Raw genomic sequence first — 24,766 nt, forward strand, 5'->3', positions numbered from 1 at the left:
CGCGACTTTGCCCCGGCGGCTCCCGCGCACCGGCTGGGGGGGCGCGGGCTCGGGCGCAGGCGCTGCCGTCTGTCGGCTGCGGGCGTGGGGCGTGGGGCGCGCGCGCCGGGCGCCACGAACGCCCTGCCTCTCCCTGCGCAGCGCCCCGGGCTGGGGAGGGGAGCACGGCTGCGCCCGCGTAGCCACCCAGACAGACGGCTGACGGACGGACAGCCGGGGGGATGCGCGCGCCCCCGCACGCAGAGCTGCGGATTGGAGGGGCCCGAGCGCGGGAGGAGGGGGGGTCCGAGACGGAAACCCTCGGAGGTCCGGAGGCCTCGGGCCACCGTCTCCTGCGTGACCTTGGGCAGGTAACCTGCCCTCTCTGGGCCTTCCTTTCCCCAGTTGGGCAGTGAGAGGCAGGCCACGTGCACGGACACTAACAGCCGGGCTCTAGGTTCCAGCGATCCAGGCAGCGCCTCCTCTTTGCTGTGTGACCTTGCCCACATTCCTTAAGCGTGCTGTGCTGTGCTGCCTCTTCATCTGGAGAATGGGGTTAAGAATCTGCCCTCCCTTACAATGATGTGGGGAACCCAGGGAGATTGTGCATAGAAAACAGGTAGCACCGGGCCTGGCACATAGCAGGGGCTCAGCTGGCGTTTATCGACTGACTAGAGGTTGCCCGCTAATGCCAAGAAAAGGACACAGCAGCCATTAATCAGATATTTTTCAGTCGCCCACGGTATTTATTGTGCCAGATCCTGGGCTAGGTCCTATTGTCTCAACACAGGGACCCGGAGAGACAGATGGTGCTATCCCTATTTTACAGATGAAGAAACTGAAGCAGAGAGGTTGAGTCAAGGTCACAGAGCTAGTGAGTGACCCCAGTGACGGAGTCAGGCCTCATGGACCTTCTGGGCTGGTGGAGGTCTTGAACATGTCTCCTTAACCTGGGAGAGGTTTGGGCCAGAAGAGACAGGGCAAGCGTCACCGTGTTGTTGTCATGGCTTGTGACTTAGATCGTGAGCACCTGGGTTTCTCCCACCAGCAGTATGACCTCAGGACTGTTAGAATTTCACATCTCTAAGATGAGCCATCAGCCACCCCGTGCCCGACTGACCTCTCGGAGCAGCGTGAGGGTCCGTGTGAGCCTGTGACTAGGATAGGAAATTATTAGCTAGAGCATTCATGTTCTTTCATCTATGGGCCTGAACTGGTATAAGCTAGTGGACCCAGCATATGCATTGCAAATCATGCCCCTTTCATTCAAAGGTGTCCCAGTTCAGACACTAAATCATAGGGTTGCCCTACCATCAGCCAACATGCGGAGGTCTTTGGGGAGAGTGAGGATAAGGGTCTGCTGCCTCTCATACCCCCGGAGTCTGGAAGGGGCAAGAAGGGTTTACACTGAAGTGTGCTTCGGGAAAGGGGCTGGCGGGTTCTGGGCACACCTGCTCACCCAGAGACCCCTTTCTTTAAGTCCGGCCTCAAGGGCAGGCCAAGGGCTCTCCAGATACAGGAGGAAGGAGCCCTTTGGGCCTGAATGTGAAGGGAAGGAACATTTATTGAACCCTACTGTGTTCGTTTGATGAAGGCTTATATCCAATATCTAATTTGTAATTCTGTCCAACAGCTTGGGAAGACAGGTTTGTGCGTCCCCATTTTGTACCTGAGGAACCTGTCTCAGAGGAGTGAAGTCATATGCCCAAGGCCACACAGAGCACTGAATCTCTGGGCTTTGGAGAGAAGCCAAGAGGGCAAAAGCCAGCAGCTCCTGAATCCAGGAAGGGCCAGGCGGGACCCACTCCCCCCTCCCCCAGGGACTGTCACCTCTTCTCTTACAGGACAGGCTCCGGCTTTGCTGAACAACCCCCTCCCATTGGTACGTGGGTTTCATCAGATCCTACGGAAGGTCCGGAGAACCACAGGAAGAGGGAATAGAGGGGAGGCATTGGCTTCTTTGGGAAGCCTCACCACAGCCCTTGTTGGAAAAGTCTGGTCTTCGTCAAACAAACAAACAAAATCCCAACATCTTCTAGAAGATATTGTCCACATAAGTCAGTCTGCCCACTGAACCCTCAGTCACCCTCAGAACACCAAGCGTGTTTGACGTCCCCTGCAGCCGCTGTCCCCTCTCCCTTCTCCCAGAGGAAGTTTGGTTACTACTTGGCAGAAAGACAGCACTTAGGAATCCCAACCAGTAAATAATCTCTCTTTCCTTCTTCCCGCCTCTCTCTCTCTCTCTCTCTCTCTCTCTCATTTCTCCTGGTCTCACATCAAACCAGAAGTCTAATGGAGATGTGTGCTGATTTAAGGAAAGTGTTAGATGAAAATGTACTTCCTTTTATTATATACGGAGATATTTTTAAATGCATATAAATAAACATTTTTAATTTGCTGAAACGTTCAGACTGTATCACTGTAGAGCATGTGTTTTGTTACACCAGCGAGTGGCGACTGTAAAAAATGAGGAATCAGGCTGCTGGTCCATCTGGTATGATTCAGAGAAAGTGGCTCTGGTGCGGCCGTGCTGGGACAGGATTGCCCTCCAAAGCCGCCCTCTCCTAGGCCTGCTGTGCTCCCAGGTTCTGCATCCCATTGGCGGGGCACCTCATCCACCAGGAGCCAGGCTGGTTTCCTCGGACAGATCCCCATCACAATCCTTTACACGTGCGTGTGCACACACATACCCTGGGGGGCGGAAGACCCTTTCTATTCCTAGAGCTGGGCTGAGTCCTCCCCTAGAGTGGAGCTGTGGCCCTCTCTGCTCTGCCCACACTGATCTCTTGGCAGTCGATAGGATAGCTCTACAGACTGAGGTTCTCAGCGGGGCATTGGGGGTCTGCAGATGAAATTGCATGCAAAACGTAGTGCTAATGGGCACGCTTCTGATTTGCTGGAAGCCATGACCAGGCCATGGGCCTTTGACGGCCAGGCCAAGCCATATCTGATGTTTGTCTGGAGCCCCAGTCTCCAGCCACTGGTGCCTGCCCCCCAGGGGGAACGGGGACATAAAATTGCTATATACAAAACAGAAGTAACAGCAGCTCCTCATGAGAGGAAAGCTAGAATACCTCTTAGCACTGGGCTGGCTTCTGGGTCCGACAGGATAGGAGGGGTCCCTTTCTTGAGCCACAACACCCCAGGCTCTGGGGGGACCCTCTGCTTGAAAGTCCCTTTAGATAAAGGTTTCCTCTTTTCTGGAGGTCGACAGGTGATCAACCTCACTTGTGGGCCCAACCTAGCCCCCTGACCTTCCACGTGGGCCCCACCTGCAGCTCACCCAGCCTGCCAGGCCCGGCCACCGCCCTCCCGCCAGACAGAGGTTTTCCTGTGGCTGGGGACAGGCTTGCCCTGCCTCAGATCTTCCACACCACCATCTGTCCTCAGCCTTGGGGTGGTGGGGACATTAGGCGGGCCCGCCAGCATCTCGCAGTAGGACACAACAGCCCCGTAAGCAGGTGGCTAAAAGACAGCACCTACCCTGTGCTAAATTCTGGATAGGTCAAAGTATTTCATTTCCATTTGCCAAACGAGGACGCTGAGGCTCAGAGAAGCTAAGTAAGTTGTCTGAAGTCTCAGAGCTTGGAGGTAGTCAAGCCGGAGGCCAGGCCATGTGACAAAACGTGCCGTGAACACCGAGTTACAGCTGAAGCATGGCCCTCCAGCCCACAGCGTCCCCACACTCCAGAGTGTGTGGTGCTCCCTGGGGTGCTAGCAGGGGCTGGTAGGGGCCTCCTGAGTAACAAAGCATGGAGAAGGCTGGATTAAAGAAAAGTCAAGGGGTTTCTTTGCTGCTGGACATATCAGAGCCTTTGATGTGTTTACATATCACTCTCGCCCCCAGAAGGGTTGAGTCTGCGGGACTTGCCAAACTTACTTGACCTGAGCCACTTCTTAAATGAGGCCCAGAGAGGAGATGCAGTTACCCCAGGGTCACACAGCAAATATTTGTGAAGGTCAGAATCTGCGCGCTGCCAACCACACCTGCCACCAACCTTCCTCCTCTGCTCTTGGAAGCATAGTCCTTTCCCTGGTACCGCCTTGTTACCAGGCCTTAGATGCCCACCATCTTCGGGGAAGCTGTGCTGTCTCCCAGGCCACCAGCAGGAGGAGGGGGAAGTGCCTGCTGCTCCCAGGGGCTTGTGTGGGGACTGCATCCACCTTGTGCATTGCTGTCACGTGCCCCAGGAGCAAAGGGCAGGCAGGCAGGCTGCACACACTTTTTATGGCTGGGCCACATCCCAGAACGGTAAACAGGGGCAGGCAGCTGGCACCAGAGGCTTCTCAGGAGCGAAGGCCCCAGACTTCTGCCCGCCCCTGGAAGGGAGTTGAGAACAGTAGCTTGTCTCAGGAGTTTAAAAAAATTATATTTTAAGTTCACATTGTTAGTACTCTTTTTTATGAGTATGTTGGTCTTTTTTTGGTCTGACAGCACCTACTAGACCTTTAGGCCTCAATCCAAACATCACCTCCTCCAGGAAGCCTCCCAGACCTTCTGCTATAAGCTGGGAGCCAACTCTGGGCTCCCCAGATGCTCTGTTCCTTTGATGCCCAGGGCATAGCTCCGACTGGGAACTTTTGTGGGCCAAGGAACTTTTGTGGGCTCAGCCAGGCCTGGCACACGGGGGTTCCCAATGAATATCATCTGTTGAAAGAAAAATGTGAGCTGAAAATACTTGAGTAATAAAAAAAACCAAAACTGATATATTGGGTCTGATGATTCTGCTTATAAAATGCACTTAAAATTTTACATAGTCTCATGGACTTACTCTAACAATGTCCTCTTTTGATCTTTCAAACACATTTTAAAGGTGACCTTGTTACAGGCCTACAGAGACTGGAGGGGACCGCGCAATTGTCAGGGAAGGGTGAGGACAGTTTATGCTTCTTCAGCATCTTCCCTTAATGCTGTGTACAATGATTTTTATACTTCTTTTTAAAGAGAAAAAAAAAATTTATTCTTGAAGCTGCATCCAAGAGATTCCACTCTATGTACAACGCTTGCCCAGCTGTGAGCTCCGCTTGGTCCAGAGGAAGTCCCCCGGGGACTCCCTGGGGCCTGGGCCCTAAGGGACAGCCTAGTGGGGTGACAGAAACTAGGCAGGTGGATGCTGCCCCTCTGGGCCCCCCTGGCTCCCCCCATCTGGAGGCCCCACTGAGAATGCTCGCGGGGGGATATGGCTCTGCGGTCCAGAGGGGTCGGTCATCAGAGCCTCTTGCTCTGATGACCTGTCTTGTGGGCTTTGCGCTTTGCATCCAGCCTGGACAGGGGTCAGGGCAATTTGTGGTGGGGGGCAGCCGGAGGGGAGGCTGCAGGAAGAGGCAGGTGTGAGCTGACCGCATCCCTCCCCCTCGGTTCCAGGCTGCAAGCTTTCCATCTTCTCTTAGCTCTGCCCCCTTTCTCCAGAGTCAGTGCACTCCCTCCAGAGGCCTCCCACCCTTGAACCTATGGAAGGGGAGGTGGGACCTAGGGACTTATGGCCCCTCACCTAGCCCTCTGGGGATTGAGACCTCCTACCCTGGGTTCTTTTACCCCCCTGAGGCCTAGAACACAGGAGCTGGAAAGGTCCTTCTCCCACAGGCTCACTGCACAGATGGGCCAAGGGGATGCAAGGGCTGGGTGGGCAACTTGTCCAAGGTTACCTAGAAGGTCAGTGGCAGGGCTGGGACTCAGACCGAGCCTCCTAGGCCTTAACGGGAGCCACATGCCCAGCGTCGGAGTCCCCAGGCCCCCAGCCCGCGGGGCGGGGGCAGGGGGCTATGGCAGATACTCCTCCTTAACAGGCATTGGGGAGGAGGCACCCAAGAGGCTGGCAGAGCTGGGGCCCAGGCCCCCCAGGGACGGCCCAGCTGCGGTGGGGGCCACTTCGTGGGCTGGTGGTGGGGGCTGCTGCTGCTGCTGCTTCTTTTTGTTCACTTTGCGCTCCTTTGCCCGCCGGTTTTGGAACCAGATCTTCACCTGTGGTATCAGAGAGCAGAGATGGGCTAGGTTGGGGGGGTGGGGGGGGGGGAGACCAAAAAACAGAGCGAGAGGAAGAGGGAGGATAGCTGGGCTCTTATTCCTCCACAGGGGGCTTCGGGCCTCCCTCCTGCACCACCACCCAGACTATTCATGGACGCTGAATACATCCTCCCCGTCTACAACCTGCAACCCTAAAGACAACTTTCTCTGTAACCTCCTCTGTCCCCATTTTCTAAGGCCATGCTCTAACACCCCTCCTCCAGGAAGACTTCCTTGCGCTCCCTGGGACTTAAACAAGAATCATCACAGCCTGCTGTAGCCTATAGCTAAGCAGATCCCCTATCCCCCCCGTTGGGGGTCAGGGATAGTGGGGTTTGGGTTTCTGCTATGCCGTGTGACTATGGCCAGAGACTCAACCTCTCTGTTCTCCCTTGACTGAGTCCGTAATCTGCCTGACAGCCTGGAGGCCAGACTCCCAGTACTGCTCCCGTGGTTAAGGTGGGGGTACCCACACACCTGCCGTTCAGTGAGCCCCAGATTGGCGGCCAGCTCTGACTTCCGCCGGATGGTGATGTAACGGCTATAGTGGAACTCCTTTTCCAGCTCCAGGCGCTGGTGGTCGGTGTAGACCACACGGTACTTGTCCTTGGTCCGGGTCTTACCTGAGAAGCAGAGGGGCCAGGAGACGTGGTGAGTGGGGGGGTGGGGCCTGTAAAAGGCCCAGGCAGGGCCCCGTGAAGGGAGAAATCCAGGCCCCCAAGGGAGAACCCTGAGGTGGGGAGGGACACACACCGAGGCCTGGGGTAACAATTACTCCCCCAGCGTCAGGCTTGGAGACCCCCAACCTGAGAGGCAGGCACTGCTCTCATGCCCATTTGGGGAGGCACTGAGGCTCAGAGAAGAGAAGCAACTCACTCAGGGTTACACAGCAAGCTGCTGGTGGAGCTGGGGTTTCGATCCGGCTCCTCTGACCCTACTGTGATCGCCAGCTCCACCAGCTCTAACCCAGCAGTTTCCAGATGCCGCTGTGCAACGGACACTTGGGGAGCTTGCGGAAATCACAGCTTCCCGGCCATCCCTGACCCTGTGAACTGGAAAGCCTGGCGATAGAGTCTGCATTTTTAGCAAGCCCCCCTGGTGGTTCTGATTCAGGATCCTGAGACCACAGGCACTCACACCGGCGACACGGCGACACGGAGGGTCACCTGGCAGGCCAGGCCAGATGGAGACTAATGACGAGTCAGCTGCCCCTCTTTCCAGCGCATGAGAAGAGAGTGGGGAAGAGCGACCACGGGTAGAGGCAGAAGCTTGCCGCACCGTCCTGGGGTGGGCGCTCCTCAATTTCCGTCAGACCCCTGGCGGCTGCTGGCCCCGAGACCAAACAGAAAGCACTGAGACAGCTGGTGGCCCTGAGGAACTGTCAGGTACCTCAAAAGGCCCTGGCCCTAGACACCAAGCCCCAAGCTGGGGTTGGTCTGCCCAGAGCCATCCACACCGCCGCTTCTTCTGCGGGCACAGAGCAGTGACTCAGGCTCAGGCTCCAAATATTTACTGAGCTCCTTCTGTGGGCCAACCACTGGGGTATACCAGTAAGCAAAACTAAAAAAAAAAAAAAAAAAAAATCCCTTCTCACAGTGAAATTAGGTTCTAGTGGAGGGAGCTAGACCAAAATAATTTGATATGTTAATACTACGTATATGATATGTTAATTGATAGGTATTCCAGAGAAAAAGAAGGCAGGAAGAGAGGACTGGGAATTTGGGGAGGAGAGAGTATGTGATTTTAAATAGAGTAGTCCATGAAGGTCTTACTGAGAAGGGGAATTTAAGCAAAGATCTAAAGGAGGCGAGGGACATAGCCATGCAGGTGTCTGGGGAAGAGGGTTCCAGGTGCAGGGAACAGCAAGTGCAAAGGCCCCGTGGTGGGCGCATGCCTGACATCTGACATGTGTGAGGAACAGTGAGGAGGCTGGCATAGCCAGAGTGCAGTGAGCCAGGACAGAGGGGCAGGCTATCAGAACCTTACAGGCCATGAAAAGGACTCTGGGTTTTACTCTGTCTGGGATGGGAGCCATTGAAGGGTTCTGAGCCCAGGAGACAGGAAGTCTGATGTAGGTTTCAATATGACTTTGGCTGCTGCATGGAGGACAGATTGGCAAGAGGATGGGGGAAGCACAGATAGTCCCGCAGTAACCCAGGAGAGAGAAGGATGTGGCTTGGCTTCTCTACAGGGCTCAGCCTGGGGCCAAAAGCCGGACTTGAGGACCGACCGGGGTTAATGTCAGGGCTCTCTTTGGGGCTGGGATCAGAGGTCTGTCTGGAGAGAATATTAAGAGTCATGCTTGGCCTGGGCTGGTGCGGGGGCCTGACTAAACACCAGCTTCCTTCGTAAGAAGCTGAGAACTTGGCTATAAATAGGAGGCCCACGCAAGCACTTTCAGGCCCACACGTGTGTCCCACCAGGGTATGGCGGGTCTTGGAATCACCATCGACCCTGCTCCACCTTACCCGGTTACCCCCACACAGCCTGGCCTTTATCCCCCCGGGGTCACAGCTCTGGCTTTGCCTGTCCCTCAGCATCGCTGTGCTAACCACCCACCCTTCTTCCAGCTCCCGCCCCACTACTAAGCCCACGCAGCTTGGCAGGACGGCCACCGGGCTCCCCAAGAGCCAAATGGTTTTGCGGAAAATGGGAGACAACAGATGTTTCTGGGCTTTTTTCCTTGGGTTTCCTGCCAGAGCAGCAGAACCGCACTGGACGCTTCCACATCCACCGACCTCAGCCCACCGCCTGATGTAGCCCGGGACAACTTCGGCCCTCGGCCAGGTCTGGCCCAGGAAAGGGACAAGGGAGTGGCTGCTGAGGCCTTGGCTCCAGATGGGCCCTTCCTTGGCCTAGAAAATTCAACGCCAACTCAAAAACAGTTCTGCCTAATGCCACCACCCCCAGAGCCCAACAGAGCTCTGCATCTTCGCTGGGCTAACGCCAGAAGGGCTCGGTTTAGTCTCCTCCCATTTTACGGATGAAGAGACTGAGGGTTCCAGCAGGTTATACAACTGCTGGAGGTCCAAATAATAGAGACCTCGTGAGTCCTTCTAGTTCAACGTCCCTGTACAGTCGGGGGTCACTGAAGCCCCCTGCAAGTGTGGACTTGCCCAAGGCCATGTCATCTGGTCTGGAGTCCCACTCCTTGCTCCTGGCACAACTCCCCACCCCGTCAGGCTTAGGGTCCACAGAGCCCCCCAAGAGGCCCCCTAATCCTGGGCAAGAGCCCTGGGCTGGGGCTGGATGGTCCACAGGCTGGGTGGGCCCTTGAAAATTCCCAGAACACTCACAGCCTGAAGTGGGGCTGTAAGGCTCCCTTCCCACCCAAACAGCCTGAGATTACAAGCAGCGCTTACAAAGACACCCTTTTCCTCAGGCACCCAGGGCTCCTTCCCATTTTTGCTGATGAGCAAGCGGGGATCCATCACACGCAGTTTCGTAATGGGGGAGAAACTGGGGCTCAGAAGGGGGGCATCTTTGCCGAGGGCCATCCTGCCTGATAGTGGTATAAACCCTGGGCTCTGGCCACCCAAACCGTAGCTTGACTCATCCCAGATTTGAGGAGGGGGGTACCAGATAGGAGATAGGGCTCTAGCCGCGTAATTATCTCTTGCTGTTCCTGCCAGGGCAGACCCAGCCCCCAGACCCTGTCGCCTCCTGTCTGGGCCCAGGAGATGGGGCTGGTAGGCTCAGGAACCACTGGCCAACCTCTATCTGATGAAGCTCTCAAAGCACACCATTTTACTGCTAAGAAAATGGCTCTGCCGAAGAACAAAACATTTGGTATCACACTGTGGTCCGGGAACCAACAGATCCCATATGCTGTCCACGGAGTAATAACTGGAACATGCTCCTTGGAGCCCAAGTTGGTACTATCTAGCCTCATTTAACACGCACCCTTCAAGCCATTAATCCCAATTCCTGGAATTGATCTCACAGAAAAAGTGCCCAAAGCTATGGCTGTTTTGAAAGGCACAGGACTAAAAACTGTACATGTCTACACGTAGGGAACTTGCTAAACAAGAGATGGCACGTCCACGAAGAGGAACACTATACCGGGGTGTCTGGGGGGCTCAGGTGGCCGAGCGTCTGACTTCGGCTCAGGTCGTGATCTCGCGGTCGGTGAGTTCGAGCCCCGCGTCGGGCTCTGTGCTGACAGCTTAGAGCCTGGAGCCTGCTTCGAGTTCTGTGTTTCCCTCTCTCTCTGCTCCTCCCCTGCTCATGCTCTGTCTCTCTCTGTCTCTCAAAAATAAATAAAATGGTAAGAAAAAAAAAAAGAAAGAAACTATAAAGGTCCCTACATACTAATATGGAGTGATTTCTAAGATATGTTGAGGAAAAAAAAGACAAAATACAGTGAATGGCATGTTACTGTTTTTTTGTATAAAAGTGGGGAGACACACACACATACACACACACTCACACATGTATGTGTACCCATAGAATTCTTTCTGAAAGAATATACAAGCCAATAACAGGGGCTGCCTCTGGAGAGGGAGCTAGAAGCTGTGGGGCCTCAGGAAGGTGAGAATGTGAGTCTTTGAGAGGATTCTCTTTTCCTTTTCCTTTCTTTTCTTTCCTTCTTTCTTTCTTTCCTTCTTTCTTTTTCTTTCTTCTTTCTTGCTTCTTTCTTTCTTCTCTTCCTTCCTTCTTTCTCTTCTTTCTTTTTTCTCTTTCTTTCTCTCTTTCTTTCCCTCCATCCCTTCCTTCCTTCTTTTTTTCTTTCTTTCTTTCTTTCTTTCTTTCTTTCTTTCCTTTATTTCCTTCCTTCCTCTCTCTCTTATGTTTATTTTTGAGAAAGGGAGAGAGAGAGAGAGAGGGAGAGAAAGAAAACGAGTGGGGGAGGGGCAGAGAGAGAGAGGGAAACACAGAATCTGAAACAGGTTCCAGGCTCTGAGCTGTCAGCACAGAGCCCGGAATGGGGCCCGAACCCACGAACCACAAGACCATGACCTGAGCCGAAGTTGGACGCTTAACTGACTGAGCCACCCAGGCTCCCCTCATTTGTTATTTTCCTTCCTCCCTCCCTTCCTTCCTTCTTTCCTCCTTTCCTTCCTTCCTTCCTTCCTTCCTTCCTTCCTTCCTTCTTTCCTTTCCTCCTTCCTTTCTCTTTTCTCTTTCTCTCTCTTTTTTTTTTTTTTTACCATGTGCGATATGAATTTGTATTTTTAATGACAGTCAGGAGCCCTGGGCTCCAGTCCCAGCTCTAGGCCAGAACTCTTGACTGCCCCAAGCCACCCTCCCTTCCCCCTCCTATGAGCACCTGTGCCACCCAGGAGCCTAGGAGGGAGGGGGCAGGGAGGTGTGTGAGAGCAGCAGGCAGGGAGAGGGCCCTGGGATGAATGATTTACAGGTCCCTGGGATGCTGGGGCTGAGAGGGAAGTCCGGGCTCCTGCAACAGGTGTCTGACAGAGGCCAGCCGCTCCCAGCCACCTAATGAATAACCCTCCGGGCCAGATGCCAGTGCGAGTGGGTGGGAGGGGGGGTGGGGAGCCCCCTCCAGCTCTTCAGTGGTGAGCACACCAGGGAAGATCCTTGGATAACTCACCCAAATGAGAGGCTTTCTCTTTGCTCAGGCTTTGGGACACGAGGAATGGCCCATCCGTGTGCACTGGGCGGCTGTGGAGGTAGCAAAGTCCCCATCTCCGAAAGCATGCACACTGGAGGTCCTGGGAAGCTCTTTAAAAGCACAGATTCTAGGCCAGAAATTCAGATTCAGTGGGGCTAAAATGGGACTCAGGGATTTGATGTGTGACCGGCTCTCAGGTGCCCCAGGCATGAGGTGGTCTGAGCAAGCAGACCTCTGGGATTGTGCAATACAGCTTCTCACTGGCTGGGTGATCTAGGACCAGTCACCTCAGCTTTCCGAGCATCATGTTCTGTATCTATACAATGCAGGCAACTAACATTCTAATAATGGCCAACATGTCCACGTGTGAGGTGCTCGCACACATCTCTCAACAATTTATGAAACCGGGCTACTGTTATCCCTACATACAGATAAGCAAACTGGGGCTCAGAGAGGTCCACACATCTGGCAGGTGGGATTTCAACCCAGGTCTGGCGAGCCTCAGAAAGAGCACTAGAACCTCTCACACAGGGTGAGGTCTCCCATAATTATCTGCAACCACCGGGGGGCACAGCGGATCACTTGACATAAATGGAGGACGCCTAGCGCAGTACCTGGCACTTAGTAGGTGCGCAAGGATGGGCAGACCGTGCTGATTTCCAACAGTGGCACGATAAGCCATGTGGCAGAAAGGCTGGGAAATGGATCTGGGCAATGGGGGATGTGCTGGATGAGATTGTTTATTTATAAGGTCCTCTCCAACTTGGAAACATGAGGCTCCCAATGTTTGTTGATTCTCTGGTTGTGTTTGTTATTTTTGCCGAAAGAATTCTGAGACCGATTTCCCTGTCTGAGAGCCTAGATACCGGGCCTGCCCAGCTGGAGGATAGGGGACAGGAGCCACAGCGGCCTGCGGTGGGGCCTTCCCACCCAGCCTGGGCCAGGCGAGGACAGAGTTCAGCCTCTGTCCCCAGGGCGGGGTGGGTGGCTCCAGGAAAATCGTATGGCCCCCAGGTCAGCACTTCCTTTGTCCTCTTCCTGCTAGGTTTGTGGCCCTGGGGAAGCCACTGCCAGTTCTGGCCCTCAGGGCCTGGAACACCGACCCAGCCTCAACCCTCCATGCCCCCTCCCTGTGTGGTCCAGCCCCATCCTGACTGTGCATCACAATCCCCCCCCCCCAACACACAAACACACACGCAGTATGCACACATGTACGCAGGTAGGCCTGTTAAAAATACTCCAGCCCCGATCTCACGGCATCCTGCTCTCCCTGCCGTCTCTGGCAGCCCACGGACGCTATTCTGCACCACTAGCTGAAGTCAGTGTTTCCTGGCCCCAATTCTATGCCATCTGTGTGGTCTTGAATAAGTCCCTTCTCCTCTCCAGGCCTCAGTTTCTCCGGTGCATCAGAAGATCAGCGCTGAGGGCCTGTAGATTCTGAAGTTCTCTGCAGCTCTGAGCCCTCCTCTAAGGGCTTGGGCCCAGGCCGAAGGACTCGACAAGTGACTGAACTTCTTCGGGCTTTGGACGGGAAAGCAGTTTGTAAAGGGCAAAGAGCTAAGGGGATGTCAAGGAGAGCTGAGCTATTTGCGGAAGCGGATGCGGGAAGGGTCCCTAGGGAGACAGAGGAATGCGGCCCGCTGGGGAGCTGCAGGGCAAGGAACACACTGGCCTGCAAGCAGGGAGATCCGGCCCGGCCGCTGCGTATGGATGTTCGGCTTCGGATTGATTCTCCATCCCACCAGCAGGGGTGGGACCTCTGCTGTGGCAGCCCTGACCTGGCCGGTTTCATGATGAATGGATGTCCCTTCTTGGGTCCTGAGGGTGTCTACTGCGCCCTGATTGGGTCCTTGTTCCGGCTGTGTGGCCAGGCCCAGGCTGCTCCATCACGGTTCCTCATTTAAGCTCTGGAGCAGGGGTGAGGCTGGCATGGGGGGGGAGGGGCGTGGGGAGGTCCTGCAGCCTTAGGCCAGCTTCTCCTCCCCACTGTCGCCCTCCTTCCCAGCCACAGCACTCAGCTGGCACTGCACCCTCTCCTCCCAGGCCACCCTGGCATCGTCCCCTGCCATGTCTTCTCCGTGGAGGCACAGGGCCTGGCCTGGCTGTGGGAGGCAGTGAGGAAGACAGAAAAGTTCAGGGTCGGGGAGACCTGTCTGTTCCACCCCAGCCTGGCCACAGGCCAGCGACGTGAGCCCAGGCAAGTCACCGAACCTCTCTGGATCCCAGGAATACACCTGTAAACTGAGGACACGAATTAACTAACTAGTGGCTAGTTAGCAGACTGGACAGAAGAGATACCCAGCACTTCCGCGATCACAGAAAGTTCAACTGGAGAGCCCTCCTAGACCAAAACCCTCCCTCGGGCCAGATGCCCACAGCTGTGTCGCATCCTAAGCGGAGTGTGCTTGTACTATTTGCAAAGCAGTCTGTTCTTACATCCACCACCTACTTGTATTTTCCCTCGGTTTTTCCACGGGAGCGCCAAAAAATAAGGGGGGGGGGGCCTTGACCCAGAACAGCCCTTCTTCGACTGGCAAACAGCGACTGTGTCCCTCCGCGTCTTCCCCCAGGCCTGAACAGCTTGAGGCCTCTCTGAGCTGTTTCCCGGTGCCCCTTTCAGCCTTGCCCTACCAGGGTCACCCTGGAAGTCAACTTCCTGCCCGACCGTCTGCAGGCCTGGGTCCTGAGGTCACACATTCTGGGTGCGATGCAGGGAGGGGCTCTAGGCTCCAGCCTTTTCCTGGATCACGGGGTGACCTTTGCAAGCCCCCTCCCCCCAGTGCCTTGCTCCCCCGGTCCGCTCCGTGAGGGTAGGGACGATGCCGTCTTGCTCCCACAGCCCCACAATGGTGCCTGACACACAGTGAGTACCTGATGGGTCTTTGCTGAATATGCAACACAAATCTGCTCCTTGGTCTCCTTCATCTCGGTAAATGGCTACCACCCTCCAGATACTCAGGCCAAAAGCCCAAGAGGCACTTCCGGCCCCCACAGCCAACCCATCAGCTGGTCAGCTCAACCTCAGTCCTTCTGTCCAGCTCCCCTGCTCCCAGAGCCTTAGTCAAAGCCACTAATCTAATGCAGAAATGTGCAGTTCTGGGGTCAGAAATACCCGCATTTGAGGAAATGCTAAGCACGTGCCGAGTACTTACTAGGTACTAGTTGATGTCGTTATTACTATGGTAGATGATCAGGATTGATTTGTTAAACCATTCCTTCCCCTCTTTCATGGGAGGGGGGCAGACTAAAAACAAACAAACAAAATAATTACCAACTGGGATTAGCATGAAGGAAAGTAAGCATAGAGCTGAGAGCCAGAATAAGTTGCAGGGGTGGAGGGTGGGGGGGACCTCCTTTAATTATTTTGGGGGGGAGTCTCCTGGAGCAGGTGACATTTCAATCAAGACCTGAAGGCTGAGGAGGTTTCTATATCAAAGACGAGAGGAATGTGCCAGGAAGAGAGAATAGCATGTGCAAAGGCCCTGTGGCAGAGAGTAGCAGAGCAAGGGGCAGACAATGCCAGCTCCCGAGAGCCCCCAGTCTGCCTTCCTGGCCAGAGTCCCCAGTCTGCCTGCCTGAACGAATAAATGAACGAATGGGAGAGGCACATGGTGAGGCTGGAGAGACCAGCAGAGCTCTGAGCCCTGGGGTGAGGGGTTTGAATTTGTTTCAAGAGCAACGGGAAGTCATGGGAAGGTGTTGAACTTGAAGGGTCAATCTCGGCTTCCACTAACGTCTGCCCCCTCCCTGTGCACCCCTACAAGCTTGAGGGCTGAAATGTGGCATGGGGAGGATTCAACAAGTTCACCCACGTTGACTCCAGATGCAAACGTTGTTTCCAAATCCCAGGAGCTCCAGAACAGAAACCGGAGGGCCAGCGCACAAAGATAACTTCCTCCTGACAAGCCAGACCCTACCGCTAACAAAGCTGTTTTAGACCTTCAGAATGATTCCCTGAGCTCTCGGCGGCAATATCTGCCAAAGCGGGGGGGGGAAAAAAAACACCCAACCAAAAAAAGCCTTCTGCCACCTTCTAACTGGGTCATTCCCCTTCCCAGCTACATCTGAGAGACGAGGTGTCACATCCAGCTTCTGCCTAGAGAACCAGTTTTAAACAGCCTGGCCCCTGCTGTGCCCACCCTCCCCCCATCCGCGTCTTCCAGCTCCTCCCTGACCAGCCTCCTTTCCCCACCCGGGCTGGGACGCACATGGGCAGGGGTCTGGGGCTGCTGAGTGGGTTGCTTTCTTTGGTAGATACTCCCTAGGCCGTGGAGTCTGGGTTTGAAGCCCGTGCTGTTTGCATCCTAGCTATGTGAGCTCGAGCAGGTACCTCACCCTCTCTGAGCCTCATTAACTTTATCTGTCAAATGAGGCTAATAATAGATCCTCGCACCTCTTAAGGTCGTTATGAAGCTTAAGTGAGAAACCCCGTGCAAAGTTCTTGGCACGCTGCCTGGTGCACAGGGAGGACTCAACTAATGCCATAGTTCTCAGCTTTGCCACGAGCTCCTGCCCCCGGGGAAGGCATGGTGAGAAGGACGGGGCTGACTCTGACAGGTCCTTGAGGGAGATGGAAGGGGTAAAGAAGACAGTGGTAAATGCTGTGAAAACAAGGGCCTGACGCAGTGCTTGGAGGGGAGGAAACCAAGGAGGACTTTCTAGAGGAGGTGGCCGTGGCCCCGAAGGCACAGCGTTTGAACTAGTGAAGATGTGGGAAGGAAGGGTGGGTAATTTAGGTTGAGGGACCCGGACTGGAGAGGCAGGGAGTGTGAGGTGTGTGTTTCCGTGCACCTGCTAAGGACAGGCAGAGACAGTCATAGGCACTGATATACTAAGTACCTACTGTGTGCCAAGCAGAGGGGCTGGGCTCAGTGGGCCCCATTGCTTCAAGGTACAATCCTATTATTATCCTAATGTTATAGTGGAAGAAACTGAGGTTCAGAGAGACAATCCAAGTTAACTTGCCTGAGGCTCGGCAGCTTCTAACAGAAATGCAGTCCCAGGCCTGAGGCTCCCAAACGCAGCCGAAAGCCACCCCCAGGAAGCATTTCTGTATCTAGACCAACTAGTGAGAGAGTGTCTTCAACAGCCCTCTCAAGAGGGCTCTGAATGCCACAGAAATGGGGCTGGATTTGAAAGCAATGAAATGACATACAACGAGACGGGCATTCCAAAGGCAGTGGAGAGCCACGGAATGCTCTGGCTCAGGCAATGTGCCTTGAAAAGGTACATCTGGTAATGGTTGTGAGGACAGCTGGGGTATCAGAGAGAGGGTGAAGGTGAGAGGCCAGGCTTGTGACTGTGGCAACGGGCCAACAGAGACTGTGGTGGGGAGAGGAGGGTTCATCCCCTCGCCGGGCCTCAGTTTCTCTGTCTGAAATCTGAAGGGGCTGGCCCAAGACCGAAACCCTGCTGCAACAGCCTCATCATCCCCGCGAGCATCTCCCTGGCCTGTGTGGGACATCAACCACCCCAAAGGCCACTAACCTGCGAAGTATTGTCGATTCCCAAGGAATAGATGCTGAGCCTTTGACAGAGGGTGATGTATAACCCTCTTAATGACAAAGGTGGTATTTATATACGCCAACAGGGAAGACCACAAAATAGGACCCCTTATAGTCCTGTTCTATCCTGGTCCCAGTCAAGTGAGAGCAATCACTCAGAATTGGATAATATTTTGATTATGGGATGGAGCCCAACAGCCTCTCCCTCCTCTCTCCAGTTCTCACTGTCCCTCAGGGTAAAGCCAAGGTGGTAGTCCCAGTCTCATCTCAGCCACCTCCTCGGCTGAGGCCACAGTACCGTCCCAGGAGGGAGAGGGGGAGCAACCAGGCTTCCATCACAGGTAAGAGCTCGATCAGCTAGACAGTCATGGGCCCATCTCCAGGGCTGGGACCTCAGAAACATGTCAAAGCCCAGATCTCATCTCCCCCCCTCTTCTCTCAGAGCTGTCTTACTGTTCCTCACACTTGTCCTGTTCATCCATTCAACAAAATGTATCGAGCCCCTACTAAATGCCATGCACTGAGATGGCATCTGGAATGTAGTGATGGGCCAAATGGACGTGGCTCTGGACCTCATGGGGGTTTACCTTGGTGGGTGGGGAAACAGACAACACACACACACACACACAAGTGGGTAAACTGATAGCACACACAAGTGGGTAAACTGATAGCAGGGTTAGTGCTCTGAATGAAACATGGCGAAGATTATCAGTGTGTGTATAGGGGGAGCCTTCCCTGGGAAATCATGGAGGACCTGTCTGAGGAGATGACCATCAAGCTAAGACCTAAAGGGTGAAAAGGAGCTAGGCCTGCCAAGAGTCAGGGCCAGGGAGTTTTCAGGAAGAGGGAACAGCACATGCACAAGACCTGCGGCAGGTCATGGCACATCTGGGAAAGTGAAAGAAGGCTGGAGTGTCTAGAGCTTGGTGGCCAAGGAGAGAGTAAGTAGCCTGGGGCGAGGCTGGGGAGGCAGGCGGGGGCCAGGTGCTGATGCTCTACAGTCTGGTGGACTTCAGGGAGTCTAGATTTTCCAATGGGAAACCATCGGAGAAATTGTAACAGACTCCCCCAACATCTATCCCAGCTCAGCCTCCACTGGCGCGGAACAAGTACATTGTTTGCTGTCCCTGGGCTTCAGTTCCCCAACTGCCTGTTTGGTCTCCTAACTGTCCAGTTCAAATGTTCTAGAGTGCTAGAAGCTCAGGTGCAGGAGAGAAGGGGCTGGCAAGAGAACCAGGTGGCCAGCAACATTTGTTGGGGGGGGGGTGCTGGCAGGTGCTGACCTTCCCTTTGCTATCCTAGATAGCAACATTACACGGGCAGCATGCCAGGGCCCCGGGGTCTTCATGGCTCAGAAGGAGAAACTGAGGCCACAGTAGGTGGCGGGGGGGGGGGGGGGCTTGGCCTCTCTCTCAGGATAGGTCTGTAACCCCATTCCAATCCTGCCCCATCTCAGGAACACTGGTCAGATGTCCCTGGGCAGACAGGCAGCAGCTTCTAGCTTCTAGAAAGCTGGCGATCCTGTGTCCTCAGCAGAATAAGTCTAACCTGGCTTCTGGGGCAGCCACTCTCCTTGGGAGCCTGCAAACCTCCCTTGGCCCTCTCTTTCTACTTTCTGAGAGTGAAAGGGGAAAGGTGTTTTGCCTTTGGGCAGACTTACAGCTGGGCCTCCTATCTGCCTGGGGACAACAGTTTTCAAATGACTGGTTGAGACCAGAGGCTGGGGCCGGGTTCCCTCGAAGATCCTATGCCCAGAGAGGAACGGCGATTTGCCTGACGTCACACAGCCTGAAAGTTCCTCCAGGCCTCCCACCTGTCCTCTGACCCCCACTGGCGCACCCTCTCCAGGTCCTTGCTCCTGAGGAACTCCTCCTCCATCTGGACCTCTCCCAGCTGCCACCTCGCCATCCATCTCCAAAGCTGCCTGATCAGGAGGAAGCAACAACTAGAATAGAGAAGCAGGAAAAGCAGGCTTCTTTCTCCAGGGAACGGACACAAAACCGGGAGTCAGTGGCCCCAGACACCTCCTCTCATTCAATCTAACGCAGGGTTCTCAACCAGGGTCAACGGAGAAATCTTTTTGGAGCTTCTAGAATCCCTCGGATTATCTGCTGAATTAGGCAACACTTTTTTTCTAGGGGGAAGATTTGTATTTTCCACCAGATTTTTCTAAAGGGCCCCTTTAAAATCAAACAAAGGTACAAGACCCTTCCCTATCATGTCACAGATGGTAAAACTGAGACCCAGAAAAGATGACTAATTTAAGAGAAGCTATTGTTTAGAGGATTAGAACACAGGCCTGGTGGTCAATCGGCCAGGGTTCAAGTCCCAGCCCCACCATTTACTGGTTATACGTCCTTGCATAAGGGTTTAACCCCTCTAGGTCGTAGATTTTTCATCGTAAAAATGGGGATGATGACAGTACCTTCAATAATGTTGTAAGAATTAAATGGGTTAATGCACGCAAGGTCTTAGGCAGTGCCTGGTCCGTTAGTAAGTGTTCCATAAACGTTAGCTGTTAGTATTTAGCCAAGGTCACACAAATGAGTGGCAGAGCTGGGGCATCCACCCCAGTCCTCTGAGGCCTCTGGAGGCTGATAGGAGCTTCTGTGTCCCTGGGCCTCCGAAGAAGGTGCTACAATTATAGCCAGACCTCCCCAGCATCTGCCCCAGCGAGTGAGGAGTGTGTGTGTAGGGACATGGGGGTGAAGAGAGAGAGGAGGTAGGGGAAGTCCCAGGCTCCCTCCCAGCTGGAGGAAGGGGGGAGGGGTAGGACATCAAAGGGTGGGCAGGCCAACTTCCCGCCCCTAAGGCCAGGTGGCCTTTGTCAGGACAGGCCGGACACAGTCGGGACAATGGGGTATCCTGTTCACTTTCCGGCCAACAGGAGTCACTACTGAGCCAAGGGGCAGCCTGTTACATGACAAAGGGGGGACCTATAAAGGAGGTCAGGCCGCCCCTCATTAAAGCTGGCCCTTTGTCCTGCCCCCTCCTCTGCCTTTGAAGAGGGTGGATCAGAGAGGCCTGCCTGGGGGCAGGAGGTTCACTGTCTCAGGAGCCAAACAGTAGCCACCTTCCCAACTGCTCCTGCTTTCCCCTCCCCCAGGGTCAAGAGTTCAGGGAGGGCCCTGGGATGGCAAGGTATGGACCCCCACACCAATTCAACCGAAGAGGGCTCTTTTTCAGTCCAAAGGATATGACCCGCCACTCTCTCCACTGTACTGATGGGGGCACTGAGACCTGGAAAGGAAAGTGATCCGCCCGTGTTCACACAATCAGTGCACCGCCCCTTCTGGGTATGGTGTGCAGCTTCCTCTTGGGGCTGGGATAGGGGGTGGAAGAAAGGGATGACCACCAGGGCCAGTGTTGCTGAAAGAGCCCTGGCATAAACCTGGGGACCCGCGTTCTAGTTCCAGCCTTGCCAGGCAACCACAAGGCAAGTTTCTTCACTTCTAAGGGTCTCCGTTTCCCTATCCATACAGAAGGACAGGTTGTGCTTCCTAAGCTAAGGCTCAGGCAGGCTGGGATTCTGAAGGGGGAAGCTGAGAGAACAGCACCCCCCGGACCAGAGAGGTCAGGGAGGCCCAAAGGGGGGACCCACGCGGGGCCACGGCAGGGGTGAGACAGGGGGCAACTGGGCCTGGCCCCAGCACCTGCTGGTGCCCAGGGGAACCTTCCAAAGGCTCAGGGCGAAGGAGGGGTCCTTACCGCTGCCACAGCCGCCTCCCGCCGCCACGCTGCGCCGCATCCACTCGTAGGGCGTCCGCCTTTGCGCTCCGGGCGAGGACGGTGCGCCCGGGCCGCCGAGGGGCTGCGCCAGGAGGCTTGGGCCAGGCCCAGGGGGCGCGGGCACCGGGCTAAAGTCCGGAGGGGGCCCGAATGCCAGCGGGGCTGGGCTGGCGGCGGGGGCCGCAGGGCCTGGGCCATAGGCGGCGGCCCAGTCGTCCTTGGGCGCAGAGAAGGGCGCGCTCCAGGCCGCAGAGGGTGCGGGGGCCGGCTCCACGTGAGAGTAGCCGGTGAAGTCGGGGTACTGCGAGGGCCCAGGGGGCGCGGGCGGGGGGCCGTAGGCTTGCGGGCCCAGGCCGAGGCTCGCGGGCCTGGCGGGGCCGGGGTAGACCGGAGAATCCTTGTCCAGCACATAGCCCACGTACATGGTGGCCGCGGGGCCCCGCGCGCATGCTGGGCCCTGGAGCCGCCGCTGCCGGCCGCCCCGACGAGCAGACTGTTCACCTGAACTCGCGGGCCCTGCCGCCGCGCCCGCCCCACCCAGGCCTTTTATAGCTCCGGGCGCCCGCGGCCCCAGCCCGGGCGGGTTTGCATTTCAAAGCGGGGGGGAGCCTCTGCGCCGCGAATCAAAGGGGGAAACCCGTCGGGGGCGGGGGGTTCAAAAGGAGACAAATTGCTGCCCCAAGCGGGAGGTGGACGGGCCGGGGCCTGGAGGGGGCGGGGGCGCGGAGGACGCGTCCCGGGCGAGCGTCGAGGCATCGCTAGGTGTGGGGCTCCTGCGGGGCCGACGGCCTGGCGGCCGAACACTTCCTTCTCCCTGGGCCGCGTGGACCGCCCGTGACCCCATCTTACAGGTGGAGAAAAGGGATCCGAGGGGCCGGCGGGGGGACCCCAGGCCGGCGTCACACAGCCACATCGGGCCTGTGGCGCACTCCGTAGTGATCAGCTTGAGGTGAGGGGGCAACCTGACTTCAAACAGGGTTCCCTCTGTAAGGTAGCGGGTCCTTAATGTTGGGGGGGGGGAGGGGTCACGACCCCTCTGAGCCTCCGAAGCAAGCTGTGGAGGTTTTTCCGGGAAAATGCACATATGCACATACAGGAGTCTGCATACAATCGGGGAGTTTTCCTGAGTTGACTCTCCAGAGAAAGTTCTTAAAGAGGGGCATCTTTAAGAGGACATTCTGGGGAATTTTTCACAATTCTCTCAGCAGGCGCTTCCCTCCCCCGCCCCCTTTATTTTACTAAGAAGTTTCAAACATACACACAAGTGGAATTTGTAATGAGCCACTATATACCCATCGCTCAGCTTCAACCATTATCAAGTTTTTGTAACAGTTATTTTATCGACTCCCCTCTTTTTGCCAGAGTATTTTAAAACAAACTTCAAACACCATGTCGTTTCACCCCTACATACTTCCGCATGCATCTCTAAAACACATGGACACTTTCTTGCATCATACGCCATTAGACACATCTAACAAAATTAACACAAATTCTTGAGTCTTATCTAACACTCAGTCTGGATGCAAAATTCTCCAGTTGATTTTTTTAACAGTTGGCCTGTGTGATCAAGGTCTAAAAGCTTTGGTTCACTTATAGCTGGGGCCCATTGGTATTTTAAACGCTTCATGCGTGTCCCTCCCCCTATTAAAGAAAGACTGGTAAACATTTCACAGCTACCCAAGAGGGAGTGTGTAAAACAGCTGAGGAGCCCGGAACGGGCAGCAAGGCTGAGAGATTTGGGGAAGGACTCATGAAGGACAAGGCCCTGGGTCAGGAAGTCTTGGGGAGATGGGTTCCCTTTCCACGGGGGGTGGGGTTCGGTGCCAACGAGCTGCACAGAAGCCCCCGACGGTGTTTGATCCTCCAACATTTCCTGGGGACACCCTACCTGTGCAGAGATGTGTGGCCCCCAAAAGGTGGACAGAATCAGGGTCTTATCAACCTGTCCCTCCCTTGGGTCACTGCATTAGTTTGCCAGGGGAGGTCAGCATCATTTCAAGGCTACATCCAGACAGATGTCAGGATCTGAATATAATTTACAGGGTCCAGTGCAAAATGACAACGTGAGGTCCCTTGCTCAAAAATGATTCAGAATTGCAAGATGGCGACAGAGAGGATTTAACCACCCATGGGGCCCTTCTAAACACTGGGCCTTGGGTGACTGTACAGGTGACCCACCCAATGAAGCTGGCTCTGGTCAGAATCTTGTCCATCTGGGGTTCCAATGGGTACTATAACAGAATCGGGGACAGGAAGCACGTAGCTCCCCTTCCTGATCAGAGGAACTTTCCATTGTGCAGGTGGCAGCAGTGAGGCCCAGCAAGGAAAGGGGCCATGCCCAAGTTTATGCAACAAAAAATGAAAGCTGGTGGGGAAAGGGAGCTGCCTGTCATGGAATGAGCCCATGGTTGCCTCTGTGGGAAAGGTTCCCTTTCCCAGGTCAGGAAGGGGGCGTGTTGGTGAAATTCTGACTCTTTCAAGCGGTCAGTCAAAAACTGACAAGTATACAAAGAAGGGAGAAGAGACCCAAAAAGACAGGGCTCTCCTCTCTGAGTTGACAAAACCGGGATTGCTCAGCAGGAGGAGAAAATCTGGAATGGGACTTGAGGTTCTGAGTTTGGGAAGCCGTGCAGGACAGACCTGGGACCTGAGAGAGAAAGCTGTAGGCATAGACAGACATAGGTTTCAACCCATCCATAATAGAGTGCCCTCTGAAGGGCCATCCATTAGGAAATGGGCTGTCAGGAAATAGAGAGTGAGCTCATTATCACAGGAGGTATGCAAGTGACTGCTGGAGGTCTCTGGTCACGGACGCTGCAGAAAGCATGCCTATCCTGGGGGACAGGAAGGTTGGTACTTTCTGGGTGCCCTCTAATTCCAACAATATGCTAAATCAGAGCTCGGGAATAGATATAGGAATTCATTTGCTCGTGTGTTCATTCATTTGACAAATATGTATTATGGTAGTGAGGCCCTGCCCTTGGGGTTTTATAGTCTGGTGGGGGGGAGGGGGGAAGCATGTATGAATCAAATAATCACAGATAAAGGTGAAATTACATCTTGGTAAGAGCAGCGGGGAAGCCGGGCAGGGGTCCAGAAATGACGAAGACGGTGCCCAGGACTTGGGCGGTGGCTGAGAGATGAGGGCCTTAAGGGCATAGTGGGGCCTATTTCCTGATCCGGGAGAGATCAAGACCAGGGAGCCCTGAGGCCTGGGGGAGTCATCCCACCGGCTTCATGATCCCCTCAGGGGAACCCCCTCAGGGTTGTCCTCTCCCAGGGTGGAGGCTGGGGTAGGCCTCCTACTCCACAGATACATCCTGGGGGTAGGCCTCTATTTCCACCTTTCCCTGGGCATGCTCTTTCCTGAACCCTGGGTGTTGGGAAGGGCGGGGCAAAGCAGGCTGGCCCCATTTCCTGGATAAGGAAGCACAGAGAGGTCCAGGTATCTAGGCAAGGTCACACAGGCACGGGGCTGGGCCCGGAAGCTGGGTCTCCAGACCCCACTGGCCTTTCTCGCTGCCCACCCAGAGTGCCCGAGGGGTCCTCAGCCCAGCCCTGCTGATCCTCCAAGCACCACCCCCTCCAAGAGAGTAGGAGAGCAGGGACAACATAGACTTCGCCGCATGCTGACCATGGTAGACCCTTACAGAGCCAACGCGCTCCTTCACTCAGTGCCAGGCAGGGGGCCAAGTTCATTTGCATGTATTATTTCAGGTAGGGTGAGGCAGGGTCTTGTTACCCCCACCTTGCAGATGAAGCAGCTGGAGCTCAGAGAAGTGAAGTCACTCCCCGGAGGCCGCATAGCAGGTCCGTGGCCTCTCTGGAAGTTTTTCTTTCCTCTCCAGCCTGGGAAGGTCGTGCGCTGTGTGCGTCTCTCTCTTAAACCCGGGGTTTTGCTTATACAAATATCTGCTTCCTCTTCCTCCTCTGGCTCATGCAAAAAAGCCTCAGTTCTCCCGTTACCCTCACCTT

The 24,766-nt window shown here is 55.1% G+C and overlaps 1 protein-coding gene across 1 annotated transcript; it reads right to left on the minus strand.

Annotated features, from left to right (window-relative positions):
- Positions 1–5,740: 5,740 nt before the first annotated feature.
- CDX1 (caudal type homeobox 1) lies at positions 5,741–21,215 on the minus strand. The gene is made up of 3 exons (XM_047877700.1): positions 20,771–21,215; positions 6,461–6,606; positions 5,741–5,941 (listed from the first exon to the last, which is right to left on the minus strand). Exons 1-3 carry the CDS (start codon positions 21,213–21,215, stop codon positions 5,741–5,743), a joined length of 792 nt encoding a protein of 263 aa, XP_047733656.1.
- Between the last annotated feature and the right edge of the window lie 3,551 nt (positions 21,216–24,766).

Source organism: Prionailurus viverrinus, chromosome A1, assembly GCF_022837055.1.
Source record: "Prionailurus viverrinus isolate Anna chromosome A1, UM_Priviv_1.0, whole genome shotgun sequence".
In the NCBI taxonomy this organism is placed as follows: Eukaryota; Metazoa; Chordata; class Mammalia; order Carnivora; family Felidae; genus Prionailurus; species Prionailurus viverrinus.

Coding starts and splice junctions, on each gene's coding strand:
- CDX1 (XM_047877700.1), bottom strand. CDS start 21,215: ATGTACGTGGGCTATGTGCTGGACAAGGATTCTCCGGTCTACCCCGGC. Junction 6,607..20,770: donor GGGAGGCGGCTGTGGCAGCG/GTAAGGACCCCT, acceptor TCTGCTTCTCAG/GTAAGACCCGGACCAAGGAC. Junction 5,942..6,460: donor TGGGGCTCACTGAACGGCAG/GTGTGTGGGTAC, acceptor CTGATACCACAG/GTGAAGATCTGGTTCCAAAA.